A 19,096-nucleotide genomic window follows, 5' to 3' on the forward strand; every position below is an offset into this window, starting at 1 on the left:
TATATATATATATACATATATACATATACATTGTGTCTGATCAAACAATCACTGGCAGACCCCTGACCCTCCTATGGGTGGTTATAATATCTGCAGAAAGTTTATACACTGCTGCTTTTTAACAGCTATAAAAGGAATATAAATATATATTTTTTTACCCATAAATGGTGTAGTTACAGCATTGACCAGCAGGGGCTAAGTGGACAATGCTAACTAGCCTTGACAAACCTTGACCTCTTAATGGTTCAAAATCCTGCTCATGTTTGCCATTAAGATAAGAAATGGAACTAAAAAGGGTTAACAATCTCATTGAAAGCTGAAAGTGTAGTATAAGATGTCACTATCCCTCCATTAACCCAATCATTTCCCCAATTTTTCTAACGATGAAAGTAGATTTGATCCTGGTGCATTTGCATTATGCAAGTTCATAAGCGATTGGAAAGCACCCAGCAGTGCTCCATCAAACTAAACTGGGAGGTAAAAGCTTTTGGTTCCCATCAGTAACCTGCCTACTTGCACTTAAAGTGACTCCATCCATCATGGCACTACATAATTTCCTGTAGTGATAATGTCGGAGTTTGGGGGAGTGAGAAACATCGCAATGTGTTAGTGACCTATTGGACATCCAATCAGATATCGACTAATGCAGATGGAAGAGATTAGATCAGTCTGATTGGCTGATCCACCAGTAATGGATTGGGCATGTCAGAGAGGCCGCGTCTTCTTTCTCATAACAGAGTGTGAATGGGACAGTTTGTCACTGAATATTGAGGATATAAAGCTTCTATGGACAATTATGAAGTGGGCATTCATTAAGTTCATGTTTTATGACTTTGCTCTATCCTTCTGTGTCTATCCATTCTCTAGCTCTTTACCCCTCCCTCTCTGTGTAAATCACACATGGAATGATACTGTTATACATTAAGAAATCATGTCTTACTTCAGGTCTTGGAATGGTTCAGCTCGAACATGTGGCGTTTCCACTGAATGACTAAACACAACTCCCTCATTGCCTAGAGAGATAAAGAGAAAAACAGAGAGTGGCAAGTCATATAGTTGAACTAGAACTGTACAAAATAAATAAATAAATAATTTAAAAACACATAAACCTACAACAAATGTCACAAAGCGTGAATATACATTGCCATACAACTTTGTGAACAAATTAACATTTGTGAACAACCATTCAGTTACCACACTTTTAAAATAACAGCAGAACTTTATGTTGTAAAATACAGCTCAGTATATTATTATTATTATTTTATTTTTCAAGGAATTCATTATTTTATTAAACAAGGATGCATTAAATTGATCAAAAGTGACAGTGAAGACATACAGTATATACGGTTTATTTCAAATAAATGCTGTTCTTTAAAACTTTTTTATTTATCAAAGAATCCTGAAAAAATGTCACCTTCCAAAAAAAAAAAAAACACACATTGATAAAAAAAATTTGGAAAAAATTTAATAAAAAAGCACAAACAATTTTAACTGTGATAATAAAAAGAAATGTTTATTGAGCACCAAATCAGCATATTATAATTATTAATAAAGGATCATGTGACATTGAAGACTGGAGTATTGGCTGAAAAGTTGACTTTGCCATTAATGGAATAAATTACATTTTAACATTTATTAAATGGGTCATATGATGTTGCTAAAAAGAACATTATTTTGTGTATTTGGTGTAATGAAATGTGTTTATGCGGTTTAAGGTTCAAAAAACACATTATTTTCCACATACTGTACATTATTGTCTCTCCTCCTCTAAAGCTCATCAGTCTGAAAAGCAAGGTGTGTACCAAACAAAACCAGTAAAACCCATTATAAACGAGGCATTTGTTGCATACAGTGGGGACATAATTACGGATTATAATGACTTATACTGTCTTTTTACGTGTTATGCAAATCTTCCCACACAGTGACGTAGACATGTGGGTGTGTTTGAACGAGGGGTTTTAGGAGGGCGTGGACGAGTCTTAAATTTTATAAAGAATATCTCTTTGGGTTTGAGACTTTAGTCTTTGCAACTTTAGGGATCTTATCTATTCACGAACAGCTTGTAACACTCCAAAGAGAAAGGAAAACTTGAAATCGCATCATATGACCCATTTAAAATAGCAGTAATAATAATAAAAAAAATATTGTTTTAAAATTTTATAATATTTCACATTATTGCTGTTTACTGTTGTTTTGACATCAAATACATGCAGTCTTGGTGTGAATAAAAAACTTAAAAAATCTTACCAACCTTAAACTTTACATATATCTGACTCGGCTCAAAATCGTATCATCTGAGAAGGGTGTCAATACCAGGTGTAAACAGGGTTCATGAGAAGCCAAACGATGGAATTGATATATCTAGCTTATCAAATCCTCACATCCTACCTAATGCTCTGTTATTGTTACGGGGCTGACGAGACGTGAGACGTGCGGATCCATCTGCAAGGCTTTATTGTGGAGAAGACAGAGACGTGGTCATGAAGCAGGCAGGGTCAAACAGAGGCAGACAGGTATATGGTGGGCAAGACACAAGAACAGTCCTAGGGCTAGCGTGGGTCGACGATGGGCAGACAGAGTCAGAAGGGGCAAGATTAAGGGAGAAATCCAGGAAACCAGGCGAAGATCAGAAACCGGGAAAACAGCTAGGCTAGGGCTAGGGCTAGGGCTAGGGCTAAGGCTAAGACTAGGGCTAAGGCTAAGGCTAATGACTAAGGCAAATGACTAAGGCAAATGACTAGGGCTAATGACTAGGGCAAATGACTAGGGCAAATGACTAGGGCAAATGACTAGGGCAAATGACTAGGGCAAATGACTAGGGCAAATGACTAGGGCAAATGACTAGGGCTAAGGCAATGACAAGGGCTCCGTAAGGTTGCTATCTCTAGGAGAGTGATAAACGCTGAAACAATACTCGGCAGAGGGAAGGGATCAGAGTGAGTGTTAAATAGTGAGGGAGTGATATGAAACAGCTGGGTGCAATCAGTGTAAACAGGTGTGTGCAATTCGTGCTGAGTGCAATCAGTGCAATGCATGATGGGAAATGTAGTCCGGGGTGATGTGCAACAGTGTGTAGTGCGAGAGTCAATGAATAGGAAAGTTCGTGGACCGGATTCGTGACAGTTATACTGTACCTTCTATACTACTAATAAAGTAACTTGGGCTAGGCAGCAGTATGAAACATCAAGCGATAAATTACAAGAGCTGTAGAGGAGTAGACTGGAGTGCGTTTTTCTAGATCTGTATTTCTGGAACATTTGAAGTGTCCCCCATTTCACAGCATAATTTTTCTTGAAAATGTGCTTGTTAAGTGAGTTCTTCTCATTAGTATAAAAGTAAGCTGTTCTTCCATACTTGCTTTTTTAAATTTGTTTCAGTCTGTCCTAGTTTATTTTTTTCCTCTTCATTTTCCCCACAATCATGCTCGGAATAGTTTAAAGAAACAGTTCATTCAAAATCAAACTTCTGTCATTAATTTATTCATCTTCATGTCATTTTAAACTCATATTCTTTTCTTTCTTATATGGAACACAAACAGAAAAGTTTCAAAGACTATTCACAGTAAATTCACATATATTTCCTTTTGAGACCAAGTCTTGAAGTTTTTAAAAGACATGATGGTGAGTAAATTATGACAGAAATTTAATTTTTTTGAGTGAAATATTCCTTAACACTTAACTTTCTCTCTCCATTCTCTTTCTCTCCCCAGGGCAGTTCTTGATTCTGACACACTTTAGCCTTTCAGTCTCACCTCTGAAGAACTGCAGACTTCCATTTATGCATGCTCTGTCTATCTTTCTCTCTCTCTACTACTATTTATCTCCCTTGATCCCTCTCTCTAACCATGTATTTTTGTGAAAAGAGGTAATGGACAGATCTGCCCAATTACTGAGCATGTTCCCTCTTTGTCCCTGACCCCTAACTATTCCACTTGACCTCCCAGCATGCACTGTTTCAGACAGAGTCAGGAAAAAAAGAAAGCGTAAGAGAGAGAGAGGTCCGCATGAGTAAAATCTATTTGAAGCAATATATTTGCATTTCAATGTAAAGACAGGTTTCTAGTATATATGGTGCATGCAAATATTTAAATCTTAAACATTTAAAATGTTGGCCCAAAAATGGATGCTGGGGAAAAAAAGAGCTAAGAATTCTTAGCTCAGAATTTCACCTTGACAGTAAAGAACAATCATGTAAGGATTTCGAATAAATAAGAATTACATACATTGGAGGAAGTTGTAGTCTGAGCAATCTGAATGATTTGTGAGATATCGTTAACTTGTAGAGCCTCTTACTGTATTATCAAGACAGAACTGTAATAAAAGTGGTTTTATTAACCAAAGAATAGATAAGAGTAACTAAGAACTACTAAATGGATACAGTGAATGGATAAAGTGTAAAAGATTGATAAATGCAAGTTGGATGTTACTATGGGCATTATCTTATGGAAAGATAAACTGAAGTTTCCTGAAAGTAATAAGGTAAACCTTATTAAGATTCAACAAGTAAATTGAGAGATCATTTGTTATTAACTGACATCAGCTATATAAAATATAATGCAAATTACACACTAATGCCAAGGGTCTCTGGGGAAGAGGTTTGGAAAGAGTGATATTTACGTTCCGCCTGGTCATGTGCTGAGTCTAAGCGGCAACGTCTTCCACTTGTTGATCTGGGCCACGTTGCAGTGTGAAGAAAGGAGCTGGATTCGTTTCAACACAATTCGTCTTGAGCACGAAGCACTAATGAACAATGAAGTCCTGAGCACCGAGAAGGTCTTAGGAACATGCAAACGGAGGAGCCTTGAAGGTGAAGGTTCTGAAGTCTGTGCAGAAGATCCGGACAGTCTGGAACATGCAGAAGGAAGGGTCGCTGACGAGACGATTCTGACGTTGGTGGAGACGATGTGGGATACTAAGCTTGTGGTCCTCATTGCTGTTGCGGTTTCCAATCTCGCCAAATTCACTTCTTATAGATCTTCCTTGTTTCTCCTTAGAACAACTTAGCAGCTCTTAGGGCACTTACAGTAGTAGCTACAACAGCTTAGTACATTTATTTGTCTTGAAGAGAACCTTTTATTCTTCCCTGAGAAGGAGGGATTTGCAAGTTGGCACCTTTCAGATCCAGCGTTTTGATTGGCCGATGCTGTCGGAGGTGGCCATGGTATGGCCCCTCTCTGGCATGAGGTTTATTTTCATAGCTTAAAGTCCACGTTTAGAACAATGTCTTTAAGGTTTCCCTATGCATAATTCACTTCCCAAACCAATTTCAGATTAACCAGCACATTGTGCTGTAAATATGAAGACCAAACATCAATGGGTAATGCTGAACAATTACCCATGCATTCATATATTATTGAACTGTTGTATAAAAGTAATATCACACATTTGGAGTGACTCATCTCTCTCTCTCTCACCTACTGCTCTGCAGTTTCAGTGGACTATTGATGCCTGACTGTATTCCTGAACAACTTCAATTTTCTCCTTGCACATCAAGCAGGTCCCATTAAGAGACCAAAATCGACCTGGCTCTGATGTAACAGTCCAAAGTTACTTAAATTAAAATAACTAAATGTATAGAAATCTATTCACACATTCGCTATTTTATTTGAAATCATTTCATGACCACTTAAAATAATTTTAAGTGACACGACTAGTTGCAGCGTGTCAAAAACAGAGTGTGTGTCTATCAACTGAAAGCACATTGTAATGCTGCAGACAGCTCAGTTGATTATAATGGGATTGAGCTTTATAGGCATCTGGTGTAGATGAGCGTAACCAAACTTTTCTGACAGATGTGGGCATGCAGGCTTTGTTGTCTTTTACAGATGTGCAACTACATGTGTATTTTAAGTCTGTAATAAATCATGTGGAAAAATACATGGATATAAGGCTACTAACAAGTAGGAAAACTGCTGTATGATATAACACTATAGGCCAAAGCAAACGCAAAAAAAAGGCAGAAAATTGATTTATGGGCCAGATTTAAAATAAACTATAACACTTAAGGGACTATATGAAACTATCTTCCATAAGGGAGGCAGTTTTATACCCTTGTCTGAAAGTTTTTGTACACGGATCATGTGTAAATGGATGAATATGTGAGTGTGTTTGCGTATGTACCTGTGACTCTCAGTTTGTCTGTGCCAATACTGATCTCCTCTTCATCAGCAGAGAAGAGAACTGTCTCACCATCACTACTTCTCACTTCGAACCGGTGACACTGGGCTTCTACCATCTCAGAGCCTACAGAAAGGGATAAAGAAAGAATAAGGCCTTGAGAAACAAGATCATAACACATATTTTAACCTTTGCAGCCCATATAAATCAGCTCTAATCAGGAATGGTCTTCATGTGATGGACAAGGGGGACATGAAAAATAATGGTGGAAGGTAATAATACAAATAATATATTATTATTATTCAGTACTGTATGCATACAGATAGATTAATTTAAATTAAATTAATTTTCCATTATGATGCTGCCTTAGAAGACAGCTGCCAGTGTTGACAATGATAAAAAAGGAAGCCCACCAGGTCTCTGAGTTAATATTAGAGCTGCTGCTCATTAGTGTTTGAAGACTTACTACAGTGTCAAATTATAGAAATAGTTGTACAATATGCTTAATTAATAAATGTCTCTAGTTAAAAAAGGTACCAAATAGAAATACAAATGATTTCAACCTGAACCTGAATCTTTCAACCAATTCTTGCACCCAAAAAAAAAAAACTGTCCCGAAACACAATTTAGACTGTCCAATAAGTTGTATGCAGCAAATAATTGAATATAAAATGGCGTATATGAATTTGACTCGGCATGAGCCAAGGAAGGGGGAGGGGGTTGGGGGAATTGCTTTTAGACCATAAGGTTAAAAAGGTATAAGCAGAAATATGTGTGCAAATTTGGCCTTTTGGTGGCGCTAGAGAGTTTGAGATAGATACTCCAAATTTGCCATGGTTAATATTGACACTGTCCTCTATCTGTGTGCCAAATTTCATAACTTTCCCGCAAGCAGTTCTATGGGCTGCCATAGACTTCCATAGAAGAAGAAGACGAAAACTAACAGATGCAAGAGGTGCCTAAGAGGTGCCTTGGCCCCTAATTACCAACATGTGGGAAGAGTTTCAAATACAATGTTATCCAGGAAAAAAAAAACTCATTGGAAAGTTCTTACAAATAATAGCAACATGAATACCAATAATATCAACATAATCCCACAAATTCCTCTATGTTGCAGTTTACTATGGAAAGCCTTTCTTATTTAGACCCTGATGCATGATTATGAATTAGAGAAAAAGCTGAGTTTGTGTTTGTGTTTGTTTCACGCAGGAGGCTGATGTGAGAGATGTGAATGACTGATCTTGACTTTATTCACTAAGTGTGACTTGGCCTATATATATATATATATATATATATATATATTACACTGTCACTGGAATCTCAGTAGCTTTTAATGCACTGCCCCAAACAAACACTGCAATGGCTTCACTGACTATATTATTCATCACAGCTATCGTATCTTCCATGTCTTAGGTGACCTTGGAGAGCAAACTTGGCTTTGTTTGTTTGCCCACATTATGCGTGTGTGACAGAAAGTAAACTTCTCTTTTTTCCTAAAGCCCACTCTCCCCTTTCTCAGCCACCCTCTATTGTCTTTCTAGCCCTATTCATGCATTCATTGCCTGTCCTCTCATTTTTTTCAGTGTTTGTACTATAAGACACCCTGCCCTTTCTCCAAGCACCCTATGGCAAAGAGAGCAGTACATTAAAGTAGAATATAACAATGCAAAGTTTGGGATTTAATTTAGGCAACTTTTCCAACATGGTTTTCTTTATATTTACTATCCACCTTTTGGATGTAATATTAGAACGTTATATAGATTATTGATACTGTATATATGACAGCACCTCTCAACTTGCCAATAGTTTATTAATAACGTTTCCATTTTAAAAGTAATTTTATATATTTAATTTTAAAATATTTAATTATTTAACCAAATTAATTTATCTTTACAAACTTTTGTATTTTCAGTTCAGTAGCCAGTTTTGTCCCAATGTCTCAAAAAGCACAGCTGACATACTTATTTCAGTTTGGCATCTGAAGGAGCCCCATATCAACAGTTGATTGAAGCTGTTGTTCCTGCTGTGCTTAAACATCATTTCACAGACCTAAAGAAACAAATGTAGAGCCCATCTTCAGATCTTGAAGTTACTTTTTTTTAATACAAAGAGATTTGGTGTTGATTATGTTAAATATATATAAAAAAAGAAACATGTTCATTAATTAATTGTTTTGCATTCTTTTCTCTTATAATTATGACGATCTGTTGCATATCAGTGAAAGTCTCACATCATTTGATATATTTTAAGGAAAACATTACTGGGAAAAAAGTCACATTTCCATTAATTATGTTGGATAGTGATTAAAGATGTGCTTGAGGATAAGGCAAGGCTAAATTTGATTATGCTGATGAGATCAAGAGGAGAGAATGCTAATAAATTGTTAAATTATACTCATATTTTAATCTCCTCTTGACCATATCACTGCACAGCGGTGGCCAGAGATTTGCTCATAGATCCACTACAGAGCATGATAATCTTTAGAGAGGAATCGACAGAAACACACCACAGGATTATAAAGGGACAGATTTGCTTCTTTCGTGAAAAAAAAGAGCTATGATAATGAAAGTTTTGATTTGTGTGGTTGTAGCATATCAGAAAGACTAAGCAGTCTGTGCATCCACCAGAAGAACTGAAAAACTATTTTAAAATAAATATTGATTTAACGTGGCCACACTGAAACAGGAAGCAGAGATTCTAAACTAAAGAAAAAATATGGTTCATTTAACAATTGCACATGATCGATTTTGTGCAAAAAAATCTCTGGTGGCCCAAACATTAAGATCTTGCAATTATGAAAAAAAAAATTAAAGCTTCTTAGGTCAAAATATAGCCTACACATTAAATAACAAAATGTTTATTAGACCTCATTGATTCATAATTAAAGCCATGTTGTTCACAACAGGTTATTACCTCATATTCGTTTGCATCACATTTAATGTTTGCGTGCTTCAAGAGCTCAAGGTTTGAGTGCTTGATTACTTCAGTGATTGTTCTCAGTGAATGTACATGTAAGGAGTAAATACTCATTATTTGGACAAGGACATCCTCACTTTCATAAAGCCTTCCAGACTGCACCACCTCACGGATCTCACAGAGCCTCTCATCCAGGTGATTTAAATGAGAAATGATGTGCACTGGATATTAATGACGTGCTCTTGAATATTAATTGATACTGATTTACCTCTCATTAAAACTGAGGAATAATGATTAATGGTTGTTTTGAGGTTGGAGGAAATTGAAACTTTCCCTTGGAGTGAAATGGCAAAAAAAAACTTGCTGTGGAAAACCAGATGGTGTTAAAATGAAGAGATGCTTGTTGCATTTCACAAATAATGTTAAAAAAACTAACATTTGTTAAATGTGTCAGTTGAATTCAAAAATTACCTTGAGGAAAGCATTGAGCGTGATCAGTCAAAGCCTTCCATAGAATAGGATGGAAATGCATTATAAAGGTGGCGTCACAAAGGTTTTGCGATACTACAGCGTTTCATACAACAAGGGGTTTTCAAACTGGAGTCAAGGAGTGCTGGGGGGTCAGTGGAAACATTTACAGAAATAATAGTGTTAAAAATAAAAATATTTTTAAATATAATATATGAGCAATATCACATGTATGATATCTCTCTACATCAGCATGACTGTAATACAGCCGTAGACGCGCAGCCACATAGGCAATCACAGCCATGCTGATAGAGCAACAAAAGGCTCTCTCATAAAAGTAAATATCACATTTAGGGGTCCATGGCAGAAAAAAAAGGGTTTGAAAACCCTTGTTTAACAATACCCCTTATAGTCAGATAAAAATGTGCTGTAAATACACTGCTTTATTATCATTCCAGCTACAGCAAGAGGTTTAGAAGTTAACAGCTGGGCTTGGATGAGGTTGAACATCTGTGTAAAATGTTGTTATATAAAACGTGGAGCTTCTGATCTGAATTGCTTGGAGGTTCTAATCTGACCTTATGCGTAAACAACCTCTGCTGATGCAAGCCAAAGAAATGTCCACATCCTTTTTTTCAGTAAGTCAATCAAACAAAAATAATGTAAGGGCTCTGTATTAATGTAGAGAAATGGTGCACAAAATAACGGCAACAAAATTAAATAAATAAAAAATAAGTAGCAAAGATAAATTATTTTTCCAAACCGGATAATCCTCATCAATAAAAAGGCGAAATGGGTGAATTTTGAACACCTGCATTAATCAGTGGGTGTGTGCGCATGTGTCTGGGTGTGGTTTGTGGACAGTGTAAAGAGACAAATAATCAGAGCTGTTGTCATAATCAGCAAACACAGCCCTGAAGACTGATGCGTGTATTTGTATGCATTAATCTCAATATGTCCTTTAGATACACTCTCTCTCTCTCTCTCTCCTTGGAGAGTTTAAGCTCACTTCCTCGAAGTGGTAATGTGGCATTGCAAATGATGATATTCATTTAAAACTAGCAATTTATTCTGGCTAATTTACACAACATAAAACAGCACATTACATTTCTAAATGTTCCTCTACATGCATGCACACTTTACCAATGTATTCTTATCATGATTAATTACTTGGAACTAATCACTGAAATCACTGGATTTTTGGTGCTGTGGAAGGTTTCATTGGTGACTTGAGCACTTTCAGGTGGCTGTTTTTGAAATTTCCAGGTATATCTATATTTAAATTAGCTACCCTTATGGATTGCAGTGGATGCAATGGAGTAAAAACTTTAGAAATAATAATATGTTGAGCTCTCCTTGACTAAATGAAATTCAAATACATACATATGTAACTTATTCTGATGACATATCATCTAGAATTGTTGTCCTTGAAGAGATTAAATGCACCAAGCAGATCACTGTGTGTGCACCTTTTTAATGTCATGTCGATGTAAAGTATTAAACTGCAATTTAGCAGAGTCAACCACCGGTCCATGTTTGGCTGGTTAGCTTGATATTGTTAGCCCCTGTTGGTAGATGCCGCTTTCAAGAACATTTCGGTTGGGTTCGTTGAGTTCATTTAGAGTAGAACGCAATTTGTAATACCTAATCAAAACCCCATAATATTTATAAAAAATGTATACAGTAATTTAACATTTGTGTATAAGCAAGCAGACTAACTGGCTACACTAGGTGTTTAAATAACTGTTTATAAAATGTTTATACATTTTACAGAAAAAAATGCTACAGTAAAAACCTGTTAATTAGTTACCTTATCATCCGGTGCAAAAACCTGTAAATGGTTTAACATTGCATTTTATATAATTTGAATGTAAAATACTGTCAAATTGATGGTTGTTGTAAGGAAAAACTGTTAATTACTGTATAATTTACAGTGAAAAACAGTAAAAGGATATTAATATTATATCACTCAATGAAATAGTTAAAATGTGTCAAATATACAGTCACCATGTATGCATGTATGTATGTGTGTTTTTTTTGTTGTTGTTTTTTTGGGAGGCAACTAGTTGCTGTTTTTTCCCATTAATTTAACAGATTATTTTTTAGTATATATGTTTCTGATTGAACTGGCATGCTACAATAACTATAATTTCACAATCTATATGTCTGGTCATTTACTATTATATTAGCATAATTGACAAGTCATTCATAGTCATAATAACAGTCAGATGACAAACATTAAAACAAGCTATTTTTTTAGGATTTCTAATCTGTCTAAATAGAGTACTTATTATCTCATTAAGCTATTTCAGCCAATAGAAACTCAATTTAATGGGCAGGCTGAATTTTTCATGACAACTAATTGCCTTTAAAATGAATAATACATGCTAATTGCTAACATTTTTGGAAAGGATTGTGGTAAAGGATCCTGGCAGCATCCCCGTGCCACACCTGTGTCCCCACCATCACACACGTGTCTTCCTGTTGTCCTTGTCTCCCCCCTGAGCATCTCTCGCTCATGTCCTCTCTGTCACCGAACGCTAATGAAATTATATCCCACTCTCTCAAAGCGGAGAAGCCATTCATTATGCAGTTTACACTTCTAAAAATGAAAAGTCAATAAGACAAAAAACAGATGCTGTGTTCCCTCAATGTCCTTTCAGTTGTTTGGCCTCTGGAGGAAGTGCTCAGAGTAGAGACAAGCTCACAGCAGGAGTCTGAGCGTGAGAACAGCCCATGCACAGATTACTTTCCTGTCCCTCATTTTCAATCATCTGCGCAGGGACCTCGTGGCGATCAGCAGGGTGCCTCGGGTTAGTGAAGAAGGATGGAGGGATGGAGAGAGAGAGTGAAAACAAGATCTGACAGCACAGGTTTGATGCGGCATTTCATCACCAGCTCACTCCCAGCACACATCCCATCAACACCTCAAACTAAATCCTGCTGCCCAATAATTTAGCAATGCAGCATTCCTGCAAGAAGGTCATGAGGAGCATTATTTAAGACTGCCATTTACCCGAAACACACAACTCTGGAAGGTCACAAGGTGAGGATGCCCTAAAAGGTCAGTCTAGGGAATTTTTGGGTTCTTAACCTACTTTTTAAGGTTCCAACATTCTTGTGACTCTTCAGACACCATTCACTCTTCACAAATGTTACAGTAAGATTATGTTTTTGAAAGAAGTCTCTTATGTTCACCAAAAAAAAAAAAATACAGTAAAAATTAATATTGGGAAATATTTAAATTTATAACTATTTTATTAGATTATGAAATTATTAATAGAGAACAATAATAATGGCAATAAGCTGATTCCTATTAATATCAAAAACATTGACACAATGATACAAAATGGTTGTGCTGCCTAATATTTTTGTGTAAACTTTGTTACTTTTTTTTAGCATTCTCTGATGAATAGAAGGTTCAAAATAACAGATTATTTGATTTTGTATACCAATGTACAAATCTTTGCATTATCTTTTGAACTGTACTGTGTGTATATATGTATAATAACAACATCCAGCATTTGTATGTGTGATATTGTAGGTCTGTTTTGGGTTTTGTCATGTTCATGTTTTCATGTCTTTTATTTTGTAATTGTTTCATGCTGTTAGTGTCATGCTTCCCTTGCCCTCTTGTCTTCATGCTATTGGTTCCTCTGTTCATTGTGTCATGTTCTGATTGTTTGTCCAGGTCATGTGTCTTGTTTCCCATTGGTTTGTTCATGTCATGTGACCCTCTTTGTTTGCTATAAGTAGCCATGTCATTGCCTTTGTTCCTGGTCGTGTATTGAATGTATTTGTCCTGCTGTCGGTTAGTGTTTAAGTCAAGTCTAGTCTAGTCTGTTCAAGTCAAGTCAAGTCTGTGTTTATTGTTTGGATTCTGGATCACTTTGTAAATAAAGCTGCACTTGGGTTCATCTTCAACTCGCCTTCATTGGACTGATCGTTACAGATATCTAATGCTTTTGGAATACTTGCTAATTGTTTTGTCTTTCTAAAGCTAATTTCATATCTTGTGTTTTATGCAATTTATATTTTATGGTGGATTTTCATTGAACAAGGGTAAAACAATAAAATGTATGCATAAGTCAAAAACAGTTTTGATGAAGGCATAAAAAGTTTCCAAAACAGTTTTAAATATATAAATATAAAAAAGGGGTTCCACTTTATTTTAAGGTGTCCTTGTTACAGTGTAATTATACATTTAAGTACTGAGTAATATTAATTAACTACATGTACTTACTATATGGTTAGGGTTAGGATTTGGGTTTGGCTTTGGGTTACTTGCATGCAATTATGCATAATTAATTGTAAGTATTTAAATTATTCTAATAGTAAGTGCATGTAAAGTGTAACAGGCACACCTTAAAATAAAGTATTACCAAAAAAGGTATATCAAGGTAAAGTATATCAAGCCCTGGTAAGTAGTGCCCTAAGTTGAAGAAATATATTCCCTAAATACTTTGCAGTTCATATAAATTTCCAACAACCCCATCTGCAATTCCGGCAACCCCATTTTGTTTGTGACCCACGGTTGAGAACCCTGGGCCTAAAGCCACAAAGATTATGACAGACTGCAGCTCTCAGATATTTAAGCGACTCCCTTATGAACACAGGATAAAGTCATGATCGCAGGGCTCCCGCTTCACGCTCACCACAACGCAACGGTGCATCAATCACCTGAACTTATGGGCCATATTATAAAAACAGAGATCTCTGCACTCCTGGGCCAAGCTATCAGAGGACAGCCCAGCTCTCTGGCACTCAGCACCTCCATACAATTTCTGTTTGAAGATTAATGTTCTTGCAGCGAGTGGGTTCAGGGACGAGAGAACAAGGAGAGGAGGAAAACAAACAGCAAACAGAGTGTGCAAGCGAGAGGGGATACAGAATAACTTTGCTGCTTGTTTAGAAGCTAATCCATGATATTCCCTAAATGTTCAGTCAATGTCAAGAGAGCAAAGACAGCCTAAAGGCAATGACCCTGCAGAGTGGGTGAATGTCAAAGAGAAGATATAGAGGGCACATTGGTGAGAGTGTTATGAGACTCCAAACTGGTAACAAACCCTCAGTGTAGAAGTAAATTCACACAGCATTTGTTTAAAACAGAGTAACAGAAAAAAAAATAACTTGCACTTTGAAACCTGTTTTCAAAAGTTTGAATGACCAAAATGGCCAAAACGCATAAAATGTTTTCCATTTTTAGTTGACCAACAGTGTTGTTTAAACACCCCTAAATTAGGACACCCAGAGTTGAGCTGGAGTGGAATGATTGTAGAAAATAAAATCAAATCAAATAAAATTGGCACGATCACCAGCTGGAGTGCCCTTCATAACCATCAGAGGGCACTCCATCACATACCTCTGTTTCTCAGTCTTGGACTTCATTTCCCATAATCCTTTGCCCCGACTCATCAGCACTCATTGTTTGCACCTGTGTCTCGTTAACCCTGTCTGCTCACCCTGTATAAGCCAGGTTCATTTTGTCACTCATGGCGAAGTCTTGCATGTGTCACAGCTGCAGCCTTTTATTCTGGATCTTTTGTGTTTTGTTTTCCTGGTTCTTGATATTCTGCCTGTTTCTCTGATTAGCCCTGAACTCTGTCATTCTGAATGACCAAAATGGCCAAAACGTATAAAATGTTTTCCATTTTTAGTTGACCAACAGTGTTGTTTAAACACCCCTAAATTAGGACACCCAGAGTTGAGCTGGAGTGGAATGATTGTAGAAAATAAAATAAAATTGGCACGATCACCAGCTGGAGTGCCCTTCATAACCATCAGAAGGCACTCCATCACATACCTCTGTTACTCAGTCTTGGACTTCATTTCCCATAATCCTTTGCCCTGACTCATCAGCACTCATTGTTTGCACCTGTGTCTCGTTAACCCTGTCTGCTCACCCTGTATAAGCCAGGTTCATTTTGTCACTCATGGCGACTTCATTTATTCTGGATCTTTTGTGTTTTGTTTTCCTGGTGCTTGATATTCTGCCTGTTTCTCTGATTAGCCCTGAACTCTGTCATTGTTTGGACTGCTTATTGTGTTTGACCTCATGCCTGTTTTGACTATGATTGTGGATTATCTCTCTAATAAACTACTGCACTTGGATCCTCGGCCTTCATGTCTCCGTGCAGTTTTGTGACAAATTTTATGAACCAGGGTCAAAGAACACTCCATTTATTAGAATGCCTATTGGTTTTCTCTTTACTGTAATTCATAAATATGAGGCAATTATCCAAATCTGAATTTTGTCAAATCAACACTAAAGCCGGGCTCACACTACAGGAGTTTTAAAATCCTAACCGATTATGAAATCTGGTTGCAGCACACAAATAAGGAGAATCTTTGCAGATTATCTTCTCTCAAATTTTAAACGTGCACACACTACAAGATTTGAACATCATGGCGCATCACACACTACAAGATATTATTAAGATTATCATGCCAGAGGGAGCGCCTCACGTAATCGCCTTGTGACCAGGGGCGTGTCTACGTGGTGGCCAGGGGTGGCACCGGCCCCCCCTGAAATCTGGCTGGCCACCCCAGGTGCCCCCCCCCCCTTCAGATATCTTGCGATAGGCTTGTTTTTAGTAAATTTCTAACTGCATCTGGCAGTGGAGGATCCTGTGTAGGCAGCTGCCTAGGTCCGCTTTCTTCTCTTCTTTATACTTAATTTTAAGAGGTTTCTGTAGCGTGATCTTAATGACAATGTCGATATGTCAATGGCGCATAATGTTACGCGATCCATGTAATGGATCTTGCGTGAGCAAGAATCTCACCGCAAGAATCCGCAAGCGGATTTCCTTCACTCATACAAAATTTGAGTTTAAACTGAACCAGAACTATCTGGAAATTGTTTCCCAATCCAATCCATACATGTATTTGATCAAAAACACAGTAAACAATAATATTATTGCAATTTAAAACAATAACTTATTTTAAAATATATTATATTCCTGTGATGGCAAAGCTGATTTTCAGCAGACATTGATTCAGTCTTCAGTGTCACATGATCCTTCACAAGTCATTTCAATATGCAGATGGTGCTTAAGTTATGTATGTATGTATGTATGAATGTTTTAATTTTTTCCCCCAGGATTCGGATTTGATGTATAGAAAGTTCAAAAGAGCAGCATCAGCATAGGTAATTGTACTTTTTTGGGAGGTAGGTGTAACACTTTGGGTCTCGTAGAGTCTAAAATGGAGTCTAATAGGTTTTGGGATATAAGTGCAACTTAATTTTCAAAAATCAAATGAAAGATACAAGAGTGAAATCTCAGGAAACAAAACACTGTGAATTAAAAATGCACATAAAAATATACTTAAAAAATGAAAAAAATAAACAATAAAGGATTTAACTTTAGAAGAAATGATGACCTAATTTATAGAAAATACCTGGACACAATCAGGGAAGCCAGACAAAAGGTAAGACGCCTGAAACAAAACCTACATAACTGTAACAGTTGGTGTAAGCTGTACCACCAGATTTTAGTTTTCTTCCAATTTAATCTCTGAATATATTGCAATCCATAAAAAAAAGAAAATAAATCTAGGCCCAAAAACACTTCAGGTTGTCATTTACTAAAATGCCATTTAGGTAATTAAGTAAAAGCAACTACAATTTATTTTATGTGTGCCAGCAACTTATTAACAATGATGAATTCTGAAATTGTCAACACAAAGAGTCTTTTCCTTATTCAAATTCGATTAACTACTTTCATGTAAATGAACAGATGGCAGTAAGGATGCCAAGACAAGATTTTTTCTCAGATTCTCGGGAGGGGGAAATCGGGGCTAAATCGGGCTAAAATTTTTGTAGTGTGAGCCAGGCTACATAAAACAGCCACAATTAGTAGAAGGAGACTAAATACTTTTTTTCCCCACTGTATATATATATATATATATATATAAGTTTAAACTGAACCAGAACTATCTGGAAATTGTTTCTCAATCCAATCCATACATGTATTTGATCAAAAACACAGTAAACAATAATATTATTGCAATTTAAAACAATAACTTATTTTAAAATATATTATATTCCTGTGATGGCAAAGTTGATTTTCAGCAGACATTGATTCAGTCTTCAGTGTCACATGATCCTTCACAAGTCATTTCAATATGCAGATGGTGCTTAAGTTATGTATGTATGTATGTATGTATGTTTTAATTTTTTCCCCCAGGATTCGGATTTGATGTATAGAAAGTTAAAAAGAGCAGCATCAGCATAGGTAATTGTACTTTTTTGTGAGGTAGGTGTAACACTTTGGGTCTCGTAGAGTCTAAAATGGAGTCTAATAGGTTTTGGGATATAAGTGCAACTTAATTTTCAAAAATCAAATGAAAGATACAAGAGTGAAATCTCAGGAAACAAAACACTGTGAATTAAAAATGCACAAAAAAATATACTTAAAAAATGAAAAAAATAAACAATAAAGGATTTAACTTTAGAAGAAATTATGACCTAATTTATAGAAAATACCTGGACACAATCAGGGAAGCCAGACAAAAGGTAAGACGCCTGAAACAAAACCTACATAACTGTAACAGTTGGTGTAAGCTGTACCACCAGATTTTAGTTTTCTTCCAATTTAATCTCTGAATATATTGCAATCCATAAAAAAAAGAAAATAAATCTAGGCCCAAAAACACTTCAGGTTGTCATTTACTAAAATGCCATTTAGGTAATTAAGTAAAAGCAACTACAATTTATTTTATGTGTGCCAGCAACTTATTAACAATGATGAATTCTGAAATTGTCAACACAAAGAGTCTTTTCCTTATTCAAATTCGATTAACTACTTTCATGTAAATGAACAGATGGCAGTAAGGATGCCAAAGAAGTTCCAAAAATAAATAAATATATAAATAAATAAAAAAATAATAATAATAATAAGGTTTTTAGAGCAACACTGTAGGAGTTCTACAAATGGAAATATTGTAGTACCTCAAATAATAAATGGAGAATAGATGAATGTATGAAAAACACAGGCCCGCTGTGAAAAGAGAGAGTGTGAATTCAGGTGACATGTCCGTGAAAAACATGTCTAGTTTAAAAATGCCACTTACCCACAGTGAGCTGTCCTGTCAGCTGGCCAAGGTTATTTCGTGCATTCACCGTCACATTGCGGTCTGACTGTAAGACCAGAGGACTGTCCTGAAACAAACACAGCAAAGACAGAAACTGATTATAGGATCCTGTATAATAAAAGGAAAAATAAGACAGGAAGAAGGAAAAAGAAACAGAGCACAGTGAAATTGATCTTACAACCTCGCATCTCATTCACAACATTGCAGTTTGGTTGAGGTTAGGTAGGGTTGTTAGGTACATGTTAGAACATACCTAACGTAATAATAATAATAATAAAAATGCAACCAAAATAAAACATGAAAATAAGTAGTCTTTCATATATGCTCTAGCATTAAAACTTTCTTCAAGAAGCTCCAAAACGTCATTATTTCATTACAAAAAATAATAATAATAACAAATAAAAATAAATAAATAAAAATAAAATTGCAATGTCTGTGGGACATTTTATGTAAGCATTCAAATTATGTATTCAGAACACCTTAATTAGAAAAAAAGATTATAA

At 36.1% G+C, this 19,096-nt stretch overlaps 1 protein-coding gene across 1 annotated transcript in view; it reads right to left on the reverse strand.

Moving 5' to 3' along the window:
* Positions 1-19,096, reverse strand: part of LOC107565484 (zeta-sarcoglycan) — a gene marked incomplete at its 5' end in the record, with an annotated part of 74,326 nt that overhangs the window by 36,774 nt on the left and 18,456 nt on the right. The window contains 3 exons of the mRNA XM_016250724.1: positions 941-1,013; positions 6,120-6,242; positions 18,573-18,660. Coding sequence (XP_016106210.1) covers positions 941-1,013; positions 6,120-6,242; positions 18,573-18,660 — 284 coding nt within the window. The remainder of the gene's footprint in view (positions 1-940; positions 1,014-6,119; positions 6,243-18,572; positions 18,661-19,096) is intronic.

Source organism: Sinocyclocheilus grahami, unplaced genomic scaffold (assembly GCF_001515645.1).
Source record: "Sinocyclocheilus grahami isolate Dianchi unplaced genomic scaffold, SAMN03320097.WGS_v1.1 scaffold1004.1, whole genome shotgun sequence".
Lineage (NCBI taxonomy): Eukaryota > Metazoa > Chordata > Actinopteri > Cypriniformes > Cyprinidae > Sinocyclocheilus > Sinocyclocheilus grahami.